Here is a 15,925-nt window from a genome sequence, read left to right as displayed (position 1 = left end):
TCGAGTTGAGTCTTGTCTCGACTCTAAAATTGTTATCGAACTCTAACCTAACGAGTTTGAGCCAAGTTTCGAGCCAAGCTTGAACCTTAATATACATTTAAAATTTTTAAAAAAATATATATCGAATAAAATGTATATAAAATTATGCATACATTTTACATAAAATTGGACATGACCTCTATATAAAATTGGATATAACTTATATATATAATACGTGTATAAGATTGGGTATAATCTCTATTTAAAATTAAGCATAATTTATATATAATACTTGTATAAAATTTGGTATGACCTCTACTTAAAATTGGGCATAATCAATATATATAATACTTGCATAAACACTCCATAAAATTGTTTATACATTCCATAAACACTTCATAAAATTGTTTATGGACTCTATAAAATAGTTTAAACATTCTATATACTACATAACATTCTAAATAAACTCCGTACAATAATCAAACACAACAAAATTAAATAAAATAACACTATCAATTTACAATCACCCAAATAAAAACTATAAATCCTTTAAATAAATCCTATTACTATTAGATACTTACTAGAAAATTACAAGAAATATTTTAAATTTTTCTTAGGAAAGTTAAATGGACCTCTTATTGCCTTTTCTAAAGAAATAAATAAAAATTAATAATTAATCTAATATATTATTATACTAATCGATAAATTTTTAATCACATAAAATGTCAAACACAAAATTGCTATGAAAATTACCTCATGTTCAAAGTATTATATCATCAACTATCAAATACTTATTCAAAAATTTTCTATATGGTTTTCTAACCCATCTTGGCAAGAAAATCTTACTTAGAAAATTATATGATTTTTTAAAAAGAATTTATAATTAGAAAAATATTTTGAAAAAACAAGAGAAGCTAATGCTCCCTATATTTCTACTAAAAATGTCTTTTCAACATTTATTGAAAAAACTACTAATAGTCTCTAGAAACGTATTTCTACTAAAATATCTTTTCAATTTATTTAAGAGCCATGAGGAAGGGACAAAGAGTTTTTTTTTCTTTGTTTATGACCTCGGACGTAGGGGTGGCTTTGAATAAATTATATATAAAATTATGAGTACATTTTTAAAAAAATATAATGATAGGGGAGGTTCAGGATTGAATTTCAATAATGGATTAAAATGCACCAATATTATTCTTTTTTACTCCAATTGTTGTCTAGCTTGTTTTGTAATTTTTGAATCTAGCCATAATTTACTATGGCCTCCTTAGTACCCCATGATGAACATTTATATTCTAGGAAAAGCTAAAAATATTTTTCCTATGATACATATTCCCAAAAAAACCTTTAAATAAAATCTTATTACTATTAGTGACTTATTAGAAAATTACAAGAAATATTTTAAAATTTTCTTAGGAAAGTTAAATGGACCTTTTATTGCCTCTTCTAGGGAAATAAATAAAAATTAATAATCAATCTAATATATTATTATACTTATCGATAAATTTTTAATCAAATAAAATATCAAACACAAAATTGTAATGAAAATTGCTTCATGCTAAAAGTATTACAGCATCAACTGTTAAATACTTATTCAAAAATTTTCTATACAGTTTTCTACCCCATCTTGGTACGAAAATCTTACTTAGAAAATTATATGATTTTTAATAAAAAAATTCAATTAGAAAAATATTTTTAAAAAAATGAGACACTAATAGTTTATAGAAACTTATTCTATAAAATTTATTTTTAATTTTTTCGAGAGCTATGAGGAAGAGAGTATAAGGAAAAAGATTTTTTTATTTTTTTTTACTTTATGATCTCACACGTGCAAGAAATCATCATCGCGCGGGGGAGGGGGGAGATTATTTCTCCCCTGAACTTAGGTTCTGGTTTTCCGTCGAGACGATGCAGAGGCAAGGGGGTTACGGCGCCAGAGAGGACCTGTCGTAGGGGATGACGGCTACGAGGGAGGCGGCGACAACGAAAACAGAGGCGATGGCGAGGAGAGGAAGAAATCGAACGGACAACCATAGAGGCGGCCGACGAGCAGTTGCGACGGCGGTAGAGACGGCCGGCGAACAGCTGCGAGGCGGTAGAGGCGACGGCAACAGCCGATGGGAGGGATCGGCGGTGAGGAGGGGAGGAAAAAATTTTTCCCCCCTTGCTCCCGATCCCGCTCCCACACCCCCGCTCCCGATCCTGATACCGATTCCGATCCCGACTCACCTTGAGCCTAGCTTCGGTCGAGCTCGACTCGTTAAGGTAAACGAGCCAATTTTGGTGCTCAAGCTCGATAGATAACGAATCGAACCGAGCCGCTTGCGAGCCGGCTCGGTTCGAAGCCACCCCTAGTCCTGAGTACTTGATTAAATGCTTGCTTTAATAATATTTTATTTATCATTCTTAAATCACTAATTTAATATAGTAAAAATAATAATAAATATAATAAATAAATAAATAATTTTATTAATAATATAAGATATAATTTAATATAGTATAAATTAAAAATATAATTATGTAAAATTAAAAATCATACTTTAATTAATTATAAAAAATAAAATAATTAAACGAGAATACTTGATTAAATGCTTACTTTAATAATATTTTAATTATCACTCTTAAATCACTAATTTAATATAGTAATAATGCATGTAATAAATAAATAAATAAATAATTTTATTAACTTCATCTTCGAAATCTTTGAAATAGGGTGTTAGTGTGGACAACTTCATCTTCATCTTCATCTTAGAAATTTAAAATCATTGAGTTTATTAATTATAAAAATGAGCTAATTAAACCAAGTGTTTGAGTTAACAATATTTTAATTACCACTATTAAATCACTAATACAATAGAGTAAATAAAAAATTTTATGATTAATGAATAAAAAATATTATATTAATAACATAAGATAGATTTGCATTGTATTAATTAATAATATATTTTGACAAAATTAAAAGTAATTAATTAATCAAATGCATACTTTAATTATATTTTATTTACCAGAGACTTAAATATGAAGTTTAATATAGTAATAAAATTAAAAAATAATAAATAAATACATATACAACTTTGAAAATAACCAAAAAAAATTATTCAAATAACGAGTTCGTGCCTTTAATATTACAATCAACGAGTTATAAGTTTAGTACATATAAATTACGCATGTTCAAAAGTAATAAGAGTAAACCATCATTTATCGTTCCACATGGATGTCGATATGGCATCTCGAAATTGTGCGGCTCTTGTGGATTCTAATGCTCTCTGCCTCTGAATGCTTGTTACTTGGCTACCCACATCCTCAAGATCATCACAATCGTCATTGTCTGTATCATCCATTGCACCTAATTGGACCGCATCACCTCCTCCACCGAGCTCGCCACCGAATCATCATCTTCATCTTCAAATATATCATCATAATCTTCTGCACGTATATAATTGTGCAATATGCAACAAGCATGTATAATTTTCACCTGGATCTTAAAGAAAATGGAGGAGTGCCTTTTAACATTTGAAATCCAGCTTTTAAAGCACCAAAAGTTCGCTCAATAATATTCCGTAAAGATGAATGTCTTCGGTTGAATAATTATTTTTCATTTATAGGAATATTATCTCCAAATTCTTGCAAATGATATCGGGTTCCTCGATATGGAGCCAAAAATCCTGGAAGATTTGCATAACCAGCATCGACTAGATAATATTTACCTATAATAAAAATTGAAGATAAAATAGATAAAAAATTACTGCATAAAAATATATTACTTACCTTCAAGTACAAAATTTTTATCTCGACGAGTCAATGCATCCTTCAGTACACGGGAATCGGCTGCTGACCTCTCCCATCTAGCAAGTACATAAGTGAATTGCATATCAAATGAACATGCTGCCATCACATTTTGTGAGAGATAACCTTTTCTATTCCAAAACCTTGGTTGATCTTCAAGTGGAATGTTGGCTTTGATATGAGTTCCATCAATCGCTCCAATACAATCCTAATTATACATTTTCAATTAATATTTACTAACTTTGTATATTAATCTAAAATTATTTAGTTATAGGATGTGATGTTACCTTGAAGTAGGGATAAAACATTGAATTTGTTAAAATCTTCGAGTGTGTGCTTTCCGGAGGCCGTTTGACGTAATCAGAGTGAAGTTTGAGGATTGCATCCAACACCTTGTTGAAATACTTACTTATCGTCCAGTTTGATCTATCAAACATCTTTGCTGTGACACTATACACTTGTCCTTGACCAACAGTTAGGAGGAAATATGCAAGTTGTTCTTCAACTGAGATGGTCTTTGTGGCTGATAAAAACCCTTTACTAGTAAGTATATCTGCAAATTTTTGAAATACCAGTTGGTTCATCCTGTACACTTTCCAAAATTTAACTGGAGATATGTCTAATGCCTTTTGCAAATACAATGGACCATTCATCCCACAAGAACGTGGTACACGTCTGTTGCAATGGTATAGATAATATCTTTCCATGACGATCAACAAAGTTGTGAATGCAACCATAGTTGTAACCTTTTCATCGTCTGTCATAGTATCCATGGAAATCCACAAATTCAATCGCCTAAAATTCATAAACACAAGTAAACATCAATCTTCAATCATAACCTATTTGCAATCACACCTATAAACAACCATATTCATCGACATTCCCACATCCTACATTCAATCACATCCTACATTCATCGACATTCCCACATCCTACATTCATCCACATTCCACATCCTACATTCATCCACATTCCCACATCCTACATTCAATCACATCCTAGATTCATCCACATTCCACATCCTACATTCAATCACATCCTACATTCATCCACATTTCACATCCATAATCAAAACACCATATTCATCTATGCAATACATAAACACAACAACATATCAAATTTAAATACAAACCATACTAATAAGTCTTGCAACGTCATAATTCAAATATCATGTCTACTACATAATAATATTCCAAAAAAACAGTGTATTTATAACGCATTACAATTAGTTTTCAAAAAAAAATTTAAGCCACTCGACCCGCTCTTCCACTGTCATTTCCATAAACTTGACCTTCTTAGTTGGTGTATCCAACCATGAAGGAGCGGGATACTTCAATTTTGTAGGCAAGTCCACGATTTCCCTGAGGGCTTTGACGCAATCTCTCACAATATCGTCTTTCGTCATGAAATTCTCAAATGTCTTAGCAATTCGATCTATTGTATCAAAGATTCTTCTACTAGTGTCATTATCGGGCATTTCGGTTCTCTTTCTACGACGACTTGAAGATGACCGTTTACTTCTTTCAGATTGATTACCTAGAGACTCATCCATGCTTAATAATAGTGATGGAGTATCCCTAACTATATCAACATCCTCTGGCTCATCCATCGGGACATGTTCCGATTCACGGATCACCTCATCGCCCTGATCTATAAAGGTTGCAGCTGCTGACCTTACCGCTATTGTGTTTCCCACCACCACAACTAATTTGTCGTACAGAGGGCAGCCTTCACGTCTGTACTTCTCAGCATCTTTATGCTCCTACAAGAATAAAACATCATTTAGACGTCTTGGAATACAGTTATACTAACGCGGAAAACATAAAAAATATTTTATAGTACATCATGTAGTAGAGCCATACAGATTTACTGACCTTCATGTAATCAGGCCATACAGAATTACATGCAGTAACTTGTTGTGTGGTTGCATCCCAACCAAACCCACTAGTGTTGATACAACTCGTTACCGTTTGGTATGTTTTCTTCCATGCTCTTGTTCGATTCTTCACCTGCTCAACAGTTTTTTTCATGACTGTGTCTTCATTGAACTTATTTACATAGTCCATGTATACCTCATGCTTCCACACCCCGTTAGGCAACTTGTTCCCTAGATTGACCTGCTCGACCAAGAGATCGAGCATTTTGCTATCATCATCGAATGTCCAAATATCATATGCTCGACCACTTGGTTGTCTTCTTGCAGCCATGTATAATCTAAATCCGAGACGGTCCTCGCGGAAAAAACTTTATCAAACAACCTTTACTCGTCATGAAAACACAAACCATAAAAAAAAAAAATACCAACACAAACCATAAAAAAATACCATGTGGTGGATATGTATAATACCCGAATCTCCTCACCACATGGCAAAAACATTCCATAGCACTTCAAAAATTCTCAACAACATTCTCACACATTTCAAAATTAATTAAATTATTTTCACTAATGCATATACACTAAACAATGAAAACACACACACATCAAGTCCAAATTTACCGAAGACCCCTGGTAGAGCCCCATATAACCTCGCAATCACTATGAACTATACCTCGTCAGTGATGGGGGTCGGGTTTCGTTGGCTAATGGACACCCGTGTAGGCGACTCAACCTTGTTTGAATTGGACTAAAAACCCCTAAACACTAATTCTAGAACTTAATACCTTAAAAGCCTAAAACCCTAAACCTTAATTCCAAACCCTAAACCTAAAAAACCCTACAGCTTAAAAACACAAAACCCCCAAAACCTTAAAAACCATAAACCCCCTAAACCTTAAAAATCCTAATCCCTAAAATACCCTAAACCCTTAACCTAAACCCTAAACCCGAAACACAAACCATAAAAAAAAAAACCTAAACCATCAAACCCTAAACCCTATCACCTACTAAACTCCAAACCCTAAACCCTAAACCTTACACCCTAATTCCAAACCCTAAACCCAAAAAACCTTATAGCTTAAAAACCCTAAACCCCCTAAACCTTAAAAAACCTAATCCCTAAAATACCCTAAATCCTTACCCATAAACCCTAAACCCTAATTACTGGACCCTTAAATACCAAGCAGCAAACCCTAAAAATAATCCATACATGAATCAAGAATTTAGACTATAAACCGTAACCCTAAATCCCAAAATAATGCACAAATAACCCCCAATTATGCACTGAAAATAAATTTAAATCAAATAAAACACTAATTTAATGAAAAAAAATTAGGATTTAGGCATACCTTCTGAAATTTGGGGAAATCCGAAGCCGAAGGCTGAAATTGATGCCTACTCGAAGTAGATATTAAACAATCGATGCCCAAATGTCCAAAATCGAAGAAAATCGAAATGGAAATGGGAAAATCGAACAAAATCGGAAGGTATTTTCGGGGGAAAGGAGACTAGTCAGAGAGAGAAGGGAGTGGGAGGCCGAAAGGGAGAAGAGAGGGAGAAGACAAAGAAGAAAGGGAGGTCGGGAGGGAATAGAGAGAGAGAAGCGAGAGAGAGCGAGTCTGAGAGAAGAGAGGGAGTCACAGAGACGAGAGAGGGGGTGCGAGAGAGAGGGCGAGGCTGAGAGAAAACCAAGAGATGAGGCCGGAGACGAGAGGGAACTGAGACGGTGGCCGGAGACGAAGGATGAGATCGACGTGGGGGGTGCAGGGAGACGAGAGAAGGAAGGGAGTGCGAGAGAGAGGTAGAAAAAGTGATAAATGACGACGCGCGATGGGGGGGTGTGAGGAGAGAGAGGGGAAAATGGGAGCGTTGCCCGTCCTTCAATTCAAATAAGATAAAAAAGGGCATTCTTCCACATGATCGAAATTAAACCGTGGAGATGAAAGACCCCTTCATCCCCTGCATCGAGATGAAGCTTCATTTGCACTCCACTAACGACTTCAAGTGTTGGAGGGCGTTATGCGGTTGAAGATCATCTCATCCTTCAAGTTGACTAACCCCCCCTTACTTACACTTTCACTGACCTTCGGGGTGCTCTAATAGCTCATATTGTTTTCCAACTTTGCCTTTTAATTTGAAACCCATGGGATAAAAAATAAAATAAAAATTTATCCATTATTATTCCCAAAAATAGTTAGTAAAAAGGAGAATTTGATAATTATCTCATTTTCACTAATTATTGTTTGGAATAACAATGGTCAAATTCTCATTTTATTTTATTTTCTTTTCTACGAGTTCCAAATATACCCTAGGTGGTATTCTAGAATTTGTCTTTGTAGATATTGCCTAAGGTGATGCCTGAAAAATTAATTATGAGTTATTAGATAAACTGAGTAATGTGGCTGAAGTTTATCTCCTGTTTCAAGTTTGACTACCCCTAAGTCCAAAACATATTAAACCTAAATGGGATGGATTCCTGGAATTATAGGTCATATGTGGACATGGATGAAGAAGGAATGGGAAGGACCTCCCTTTACTTCCCCCTTATGCACAATCATAAGTTGGCCACAATTATTTTTGGAAGTGTCCACTTCTTGTGCTTAGAAAGTAAAGAAAGAATGGAAAGAGGATGTTACACCTACCCCTACCTTGTTTTTGAAGGTGGCCTTGTCCTATAAGAGTGAGCACAAGTTGGGACTAGGTGGCCTTTTGAAACTTGAACCCACCCTACAAATCTAACCTTGAAAAATTACTAACAGGTTGGAAGTAACTTTGTTGCCACCTACTTTTCTTACTTCCATACCCATCCCCACTTCGGCTCATGACCCATTTAGTCAGTTAAATAAGAGGGAGGCAATGGGAGACCCTCCCCATCTCCATTCTTGATGAAGAAATGGAGCATCATGAGAAGGATGACCTTCTCCTCCCTTCTTTTGCGTACAAACAAAGGGAGCAACAAAGTCTCCCCCACCTCCCTTTTCTCTATGTAAAAAAAAAAGAAGAGGGGAGGGGACCCTGATACCGGTTTTTAATTAATATATTTTAAAATAATTTTTATATAAAAAATATCACATACATACACACATACACACATAGCACTTGTCGATAGTCGACCCAATGATTGCAAAGAGAAAACTCTTGATCTAGAATCATTCACTTAGACGACCAAACAATCAAGTGTGTGAACACTTGAAAAGAAGAAGATACTAATGACTGTCCAAATAACCGGTTCTAGAAAAGTCGGAGAATGAAAAAGAAAAGTTCGAATTGAGCGAGATAGGTCTCCAAATTTTGTAAACGATCTATCTATGTAATTGTTAGCTCATCACAAAAATTTCAAGTATTTTCTCAAAATTTTTAATTAAAATTTTAACAAATGATTTTTGAATGTTAAGAACCAAACTATTTAAGAATTTTTGCCCCAAATAAACAAACTCTCGACTCTCAAGGAAAAATCGGATTTCGGAGTTGGGAATCGGGTTCGAGTTTGACCTTTGGTAAACCCGACCCGTGCCCACCCCCTATCATTTCTCGGAACGGATCCCGATTTCGGATTCTCTTGAGGGAGTGTCAGGCATCGGGTTATCCTTGCCACACCTTGAGGTAATCATAAAAGATCATGGAATCGTACATGTGGGGTCTCCCAGAAATAGATCCCTTCGGGGGCATAATGATTTTTTCCACCCCTGATTCAATTCCATCCAGAGAGGCCCCACCAGCAGGGGTACATTTGTAACTTCATTCTATGTCCGTCTCGATCCCATAAAGTCCTCCAATGATCTTGTTGGCGGATTCCAGAGAAGCCATAGAGAACAAAGAAGGCTGTTTCTGCTTTTCTTCGAGTTCGAACCGATCGATCGGGCTTCCGGAGAGAGAAGACAGATAGAAACAGTGAGAAGGGAGAGAAACGGGAGTGGGAGAGAGAAATGGAGGCTTTTTTCCTCTTCTTCGTCTCCCCTCCGTCCTCCTCCATCTCCTCCTTCGGATGATCTCTATGCTTCCGGATTTTATCATTGGTAAGATTGATTCATCCGTTAGTCTTTTCTATTCATTTTACTTTATTTCGTTATTTTTAGGTCGCTCCGTTTCGAACTTGTGGGCGTCTTGGCTTAGGTGTATGGGAGTTTTGTCTGTAGGGATTAGTTGTAACTTTGGATGTAGTTTGGGGTCTTTTCTTATTGTACATTGTTGGATGTCAAATTTAGTGTTTCAGTTGCATGTTTCCCCTGTTTTACAAAAAATCATCATTATATCTGGCACATTGGTGCTTGGTTTTGTCTAAGGGGAATATTTTGGAATCATTCGCCTCTAAGATATTGAGGATTTGAGGCTTAGACTATGGCTTGTGGGCGGTGCTATGGAATTTTTAGGGTACGTTTCTGGGGCGGGAATATAGGTGTCCGAAATAAACTGATCGTAGTATTACGTATTCCAATCACTGAAATTAGGATGTGAATTATATCCACTGTAAAGAGAAGTTCAATACTGGAATGGAATTTGAAACTATACATTTTGGATTTTAAAAAGCCTGGAGTTTTGGTACTTTTATCCATTCCAGTTGTAAGTATTTAAGCTTTTTGATCATTATCAAGAAAAAAATCATCTACTTAGTAGCTATAGACCCTTTTTTCTTTTATCTTTCAGTCGTCTGTTGCGAAATTTCTTTCCTGAGTGATTATCTCTCTCAACTGTTTCAAACTTGAATATCCAAAGTGATCAATTTGATACTGGGAATGCAGTTTTTATTTATTATTCTCTTGTGTACATATTTGTGCTGGAAAATGATATGAAAACAAACTGATCAAATAGAAATGTTTGAACATGCCTTTTTAGAGATGCATCTGAAAATGATGTGAAGCCAAAAAATTTATTGCATATGACAAGATCCATAAGTAACAGTTATATTAAAGTTGATTAGTGCTTTGCGTAGTTGTCCTATACTTCTATAAAAACCAGCTTATTTCTAATAAAACCCTTTTTATCACCTTTTATAAGCCCATGTAGTTGAAGGTATTGCATCACTGTTTTGAGTATTTAGTATGCAGGATATGTCGTTGCGATTTCATCATCATCTACTTACTGGGGGCCCCAATCTTTTTTCAGGTTTGCCTCAAGGAGTGGACCAATACTTGGAATCTTGGGCGCCCTAAAGTGGCTTGTGATTATACTGATGCTTTAGGATTTACATATCAGCTGGATGTTCTCGTAGTTGGATCTTTCTTCAGCAATATGTGGAGTTTTGCTTCAAACGCACTAGCTGGAAGCATAGGACAGAAGAATTCTTCTACAATTTCAAGTCGAGTTGTGTCTGAATGCTCAGATGATGAAGTCTCTTCTAGTACCAGCAGAGAGGAAGGGCTTGAGTGCCCTATATGTTGGGAATCCTTCAATATTGTTGAGAACGTACCATATGTCTTATGGTGTGGTCATACCCTTTGCAAGAACTGTGTCCTAGGCCTTCAGAGGGCTGTGGTGAAGTTTCCGACTCTCCCAGTTCAGCTTCCTCTTTTCATCTCCTGCCCCTGGTGTCACCTACTTTCCTTTCGGTTGGTTTACAAGGGTAACCTCAAGTTTCCACGAAAGAACTTTTTCCTCCTCTGGATGGTCGAGAGCATGAATGGGGACCGTGTTCAGTCTCATACTCGTTTCTGTGAAGAGCACCAGACTAGTTGGTCCTCAAATGGTGAGGTAGTACTGGGTAATCAATCTTCACATCACAGTAACCACCTTAGAAGAGCATCTTACATGACACCAGAAGAATCTCAACCAAATCGTAATCAAGTGAACCTTGTTGGTGACTACCTTAACATTGGTAGCCTTCATTCGTCATTGCGCAAGTCTTTAGTCTTCTTTGTTCACTTGACTGCCAAGTTCCCGTTGGTCGTTATACTTCTTTTGATTGTTCTATATGCAATTCCGGCCAGTGCTGCCATCTTGGCTCTGTATATTCTTGTGACTGTGCTTTTTGCTCTGCCATCTTTTCTCATACTTTACTTTGCTTACCCTAGTTTGGATTGGCTGGTGAGAGAAATCATCACTTGAAATGCTATCTTGTGCTAATATCCTGCGCATCAAAGTAGGCACTCTTGCTCCAGTGCTTACCATTGTTTTGAACACCTAGTCTATGGTCTAATGTGACCGGCTTTGGTCATTCTGTGGTGTTTGACACTGGTCTACTTTCTCCTGATTAGCATGTTTTCAGGGTGCCCAGGTTCTAGTTGCTATGATGGTAGTTTAGATTTGAAGCTTTTGTGCCGCTTAGTTGATTGTCCATTTCTTTATGGCTCTGAGTCTCCCACTATCATTCTCTTGTGCTTTTATGAACTAGTCATATTGTGTTTGACCTAACAAATCTGTAATTACGTATTTACTAGTCTGTAAGGAGATGTTATATTTGAAGTGATGAACTATGTCCAATATTTGTTGAGGTTTCTTTGTTTTTCTGCGTAGTATTTTACATTGAGTTATTTTTACCATGGTTTTTTACATGTGAATTAGCCTAAATTGGGTGACAATGCTATAGTTTTACTGATTTGCCGGCACCACATCCCGCTGGAGAAGCATGCTTAAGATTTTTTAAACTACTTGTTAGCTGGTGTGTCTGCATGTGTGAAGACTAGGAAAGAGAATTACGTTTTGAAATTTAATATTGTATCAAAATAAGTTGTACATAGATTATTTTTCCTTCTGAAATTAAAAATGGTATCATAGCAGAGTTCTTCTCTTCACCAGCCATTCAAAACAAGGTCCAAGGATCCTTCATCCATGAATCTGGATGAGTTCCGTATGCCCTTTCTAGGAAATTTGGAGTATTTCCCCTCAGTTCATGTACGCCATGTTCGTAGAGACTCGGTGACTGATGTTGGAGCAAAACTGAATGAGACGGGAAGCTTTTCCGGTGACTTGTTGGTAACAGCTTATTGAAATCTTCACACTCGGTTTCCTCAAGCTGACGGAGATTGTATTCACTCGATGTCGCAGCTATAATGGTGGTTATGTCAAAAGATGGCGCCGGAGCTTACAGAATTGCAGTTCATGTGCAGCAACATAAAGTTGCAGAAATTTAATTGGAAGATACCTATCATCGAAAAAGAAAGCATCTCTTGTCGTCCATATCAGCAACTGCAGATGTAATGCTCGCTGAAAATCTTGTTACTGGATAGTTTTGATGGGGTCTCCTTGACTTCTTTGACTACATTGATTATCTATCTTTTTCGACATCAACTCAAAAAAATTTAAATTCTCCCCCAAAATGTTTTTGAAGTCATATTTGGTCCAACTTGTTTATTAGTTTTACGATTCTATTGTTTCATTCTTTCCTAGAATTAAAAAAAAAAAAACTGGTAAGTCTTATTATTATATTGATTTGATGAGTGATTTCTTCTTATTTTAAGTTTAGAAAGTCGACTTGTAAGTAGATTATTGCATTATCACCTCCTTGTGTCTTAAGTTTCTAAATTTAGAGTTGTCTTACAAAGCTCATGTCTAATAATATTATTATTTTTTATCTTGAGGGGAGATTATATAGTTGTTTGGCTTAGGGTCTCTTGTCTGGTGTAGGCTTGCTTGACTGCATCAATTAGAAACTTGGTCTAAATTTTTTTTTTTTAGTTTTACAAAAAAAATCTCTAGTCACTCTCATTATTATATGGATTTGATGAGTATCTTCTTCTTATTGTAAGTTTAGAAACTTGGTTTTCAAATAGAGTATTGCATTGTCGCCTCCTTTTGTCAAAGTTTCTAAATTAAGAGCTATTATGCAAAGCTCATCTCTAATAATAATATTATCTTTTTATTTTGAAGGGAGATTGTATAAGGCAATTTGACTTGGGGTATTTTCTCTAGTGTAAATTTGCTTGGTTGCATCTGAGTATCTATCTTTTGCATCATCATCCTCATTTCAGTCTCGATAGATTTTTTTTTTTTTTAAATGGTCATTACTCTCATTACTATATTGATTTGATGAGTGTCTTTGTTTTTATTTAAAGTGTAGAAACTTGGTTTCAAAGTAGTGTTGTGTTGTCGCTTCTGTCTAGTTTCTAAATTTAGAGAATTACTTTTGGAAGTATTAGTGTTTCAATGTCACCTCCTTTTGTTTGAAGTATGAGAGTTATTATCTTTGTTTTTCCTATAATATTTATTCAATTTGTTATCTTTTATGTTGTTTCATCACTTCAGAGCAATCCTATAAACCCACTACTTGCAAAATACATGAGTGCTACCAACATGTAGCATGAGTCAAGTATTTTTACTTAAGTGATTTTTCCTAAACTACCCTTAAATAGTAAGTAGTTTCTTGTTTTCATGCCTTAAAACCTAAGACATTTTCAGCCTTTGAAATGGAACGATTTTTGTTTTCAAACTTTGGAAATTTTGTTACTAGTTTATGGAGTTTTGTCTTTCGACCATGAATGAATTTTCTTCTCCTATATTCATTTTGTTCAAGTTTGGTCTTTATGTCCCTTATATCCCAATTTGAAAGAGAGAAGTGGAAGAAGTACGACAAAAATATGTTATTCCACATGTTGTAGTAAATTTTTACGTGACTATAATATCCAAGAAAGGAAGAGAACAAAAAATGTATAATTTACATCCTTCAACGATTTTTTAACCCGAAGCATTTAAGACAAAAAATGTTTTTTGTGCAAGCTAAAGATAGCAACTCCAACATAAGGAATAATTGAAAAACAATTATGAAAGAGTCTTATATAACTCTCACAGAGAACAATCTCTTAGAGGAACGATCAATGTAATGAAATCTTATAGGAGTCTCACCAAAGAAGATATTTAGTATTACTAGTCTTTTATTTATGTTACAGTTTAGGAAATATAAACAAGAGTAGTTTTAATTATACTCGGATTTGAGGTATTCCCTTTGTTATAAGCAAAGGATCGATAAATTAATTTTTCTCCTAAAATTCAACAACTTTCTCGAACAACGGTTCTTGAACGGGGTTAACCTAGTTAGGATAAAGCTTGTTAACGTTTTGTTGAGCCAAAATGATGTTATTAATCATTGTTATTCCAACTATTATGATTTTGAATTGAGTATTTTAATTTTCGTACTTGTATCTTTTGGAAAACATATAATTTATAAGTATCAATCACAAATATGTTACTGGGTTGAAAAAAATGTAAGGATTGAAAAATTTGAAAGAATAATTATAAACAATGCAAGACATGAATTCTAATGTAAGTGAAAAGATCTAAGTTAGAACTTTTTATTAAATTAACACATTTTAGATAATTTTAAGTAAATCTGTCGCTTATTTCACTTATTTTAGATAAAGGCTTAGTCACTTTTAGTATCTTGAGTTGATTAATTATTTAATTTTTATCATCATGTTTGGGAAGGTATATGGTGAAAAACCTCTAGAACCAGCCTCCCGTTGACGTCCAAGAGGGAAAAATACGAACAGAATCTCTCTGTTAATGAAATTTATCTGATTTCTTCTTTCTGAATTTCGGGAACTCCTGTTCTTCTCTCAACTCTCCATCTATAAAGGATTACATCTAAAAATCAGGAAACAAACTATGACGGATTGCCGATATAGCAACCGAGTCTTACGGGAAATCAATTAAACAACTTGACAACGCCTAAAGATTTTAGCAACTGAATAAATCTTATCTCCATGATTTAAGGAGTATCTTCCGCCTGTGATCTGTGCTCTCTATTTGCATCAATTGTTGGCCACTTAGGAGAACTTGACTCCGGCAAGTTTTGAAGAACATAGGCAGCAAATAAGTCGGGGTGAAGTCGATTGAGTTCCGAAGCTTGTAGCCAAACGGAATCAGATTGGGGACGATTTTTCCATTGTACTAAAAATTTGTAATATCCTCCACGCCGTGTAGTAACAAACTGGTGATCGAGTATTGACGCAATTTCATCTCTTGGGCCGGTATTCTTTGGAACACGAATAACTACATCGTGTGGGGTAATTAGATCCGAGGATGTTGGCACTGGTTCTTTCGGATCATGAAATTGAGTGAGATCTTCAATGTTGAAAACAGGACTGATGCCATAGTTAGCAAGTAAGTCAATGACGTAGGCGTTAGGACCCAACTTCTTAACCACCTTAAAAGGGTCGGCACGTCGAGCATGTAGCTTGTTGAAACTCCCAGGTGAAAGAACCCTATCGCCAACCTGAAATTGCCTGTCCTTTCGCTTAGTATTTGCAACGGTAGAATATGCTTCAGTGCTGAGGGACAGACGCCGCTTAACTTCCTCATGGATATCCTTCATGTAGGTAGAGAAATCCAACGCAACCTCGCTGGGTCGAGAAG

General features: G+C 35.4%; 1 protein-coding gene across 1 annotated transcript; it reads left to right on the top strand.

Moving 5' to 3' along the window:
- Window positions 1–9,456: 9,456 nt before the first annotated feature.
- On the top strand, window positions 9,457–12,080 carry LOC137951755 (uncharacterized). Its single transcript, XM_068798643.1, has 2 exons — window positions 9,457–9,657; window positions 10,745–12,080. Exon 2 carries the CDS (start codon window positions 10,871–10,873, stop codon window positions 11,681–11,683), a length of 813 nt encoding a protein of 270 aa, XP_068654744.1. The 5' UTR covers window positions 9,457–9,657; window positions 10,745–10,870; the 3' UTR covers window positions 11,684–12,080.
- The last annotated feature ends 3,845 nt before the right edge of the window (window positions 12,081–15,925 follow it).

Source organism: Aristolochia californica, unplaced genomic scaffold (genome assembly GCF_029961685.1).
Source record: "Aristolochia californica isolate CCGP_79_NKW_82.1479 unplaced genomic scaffold, dmAriCali1.0.hap1 SCAF_15, whole genome shotgun sequence".
In the NCBI taxonomy this organism is placed as follows: Eukaryota; Viridiplantae; Streptophyta; class Magnoliopsida; order Piperales; family Aristolochiaceae; genus Aristolochia; species Aristolochia californica.
Note: the sequence above shows the minus strand (reverse complement) of the source record. Positions and strands in the feature narration are given on the sequence as shown.

Bases quoted from the DNA above. Each gene is read 5' to 3' on its own strand.
- LOC137951755 (XM_068798643.1), top strand. From the start codon at position 10,871: ATGTGGAGTTTTGCTTCAAACGCACTAGCTGGAAGCATAGGACAGAAG.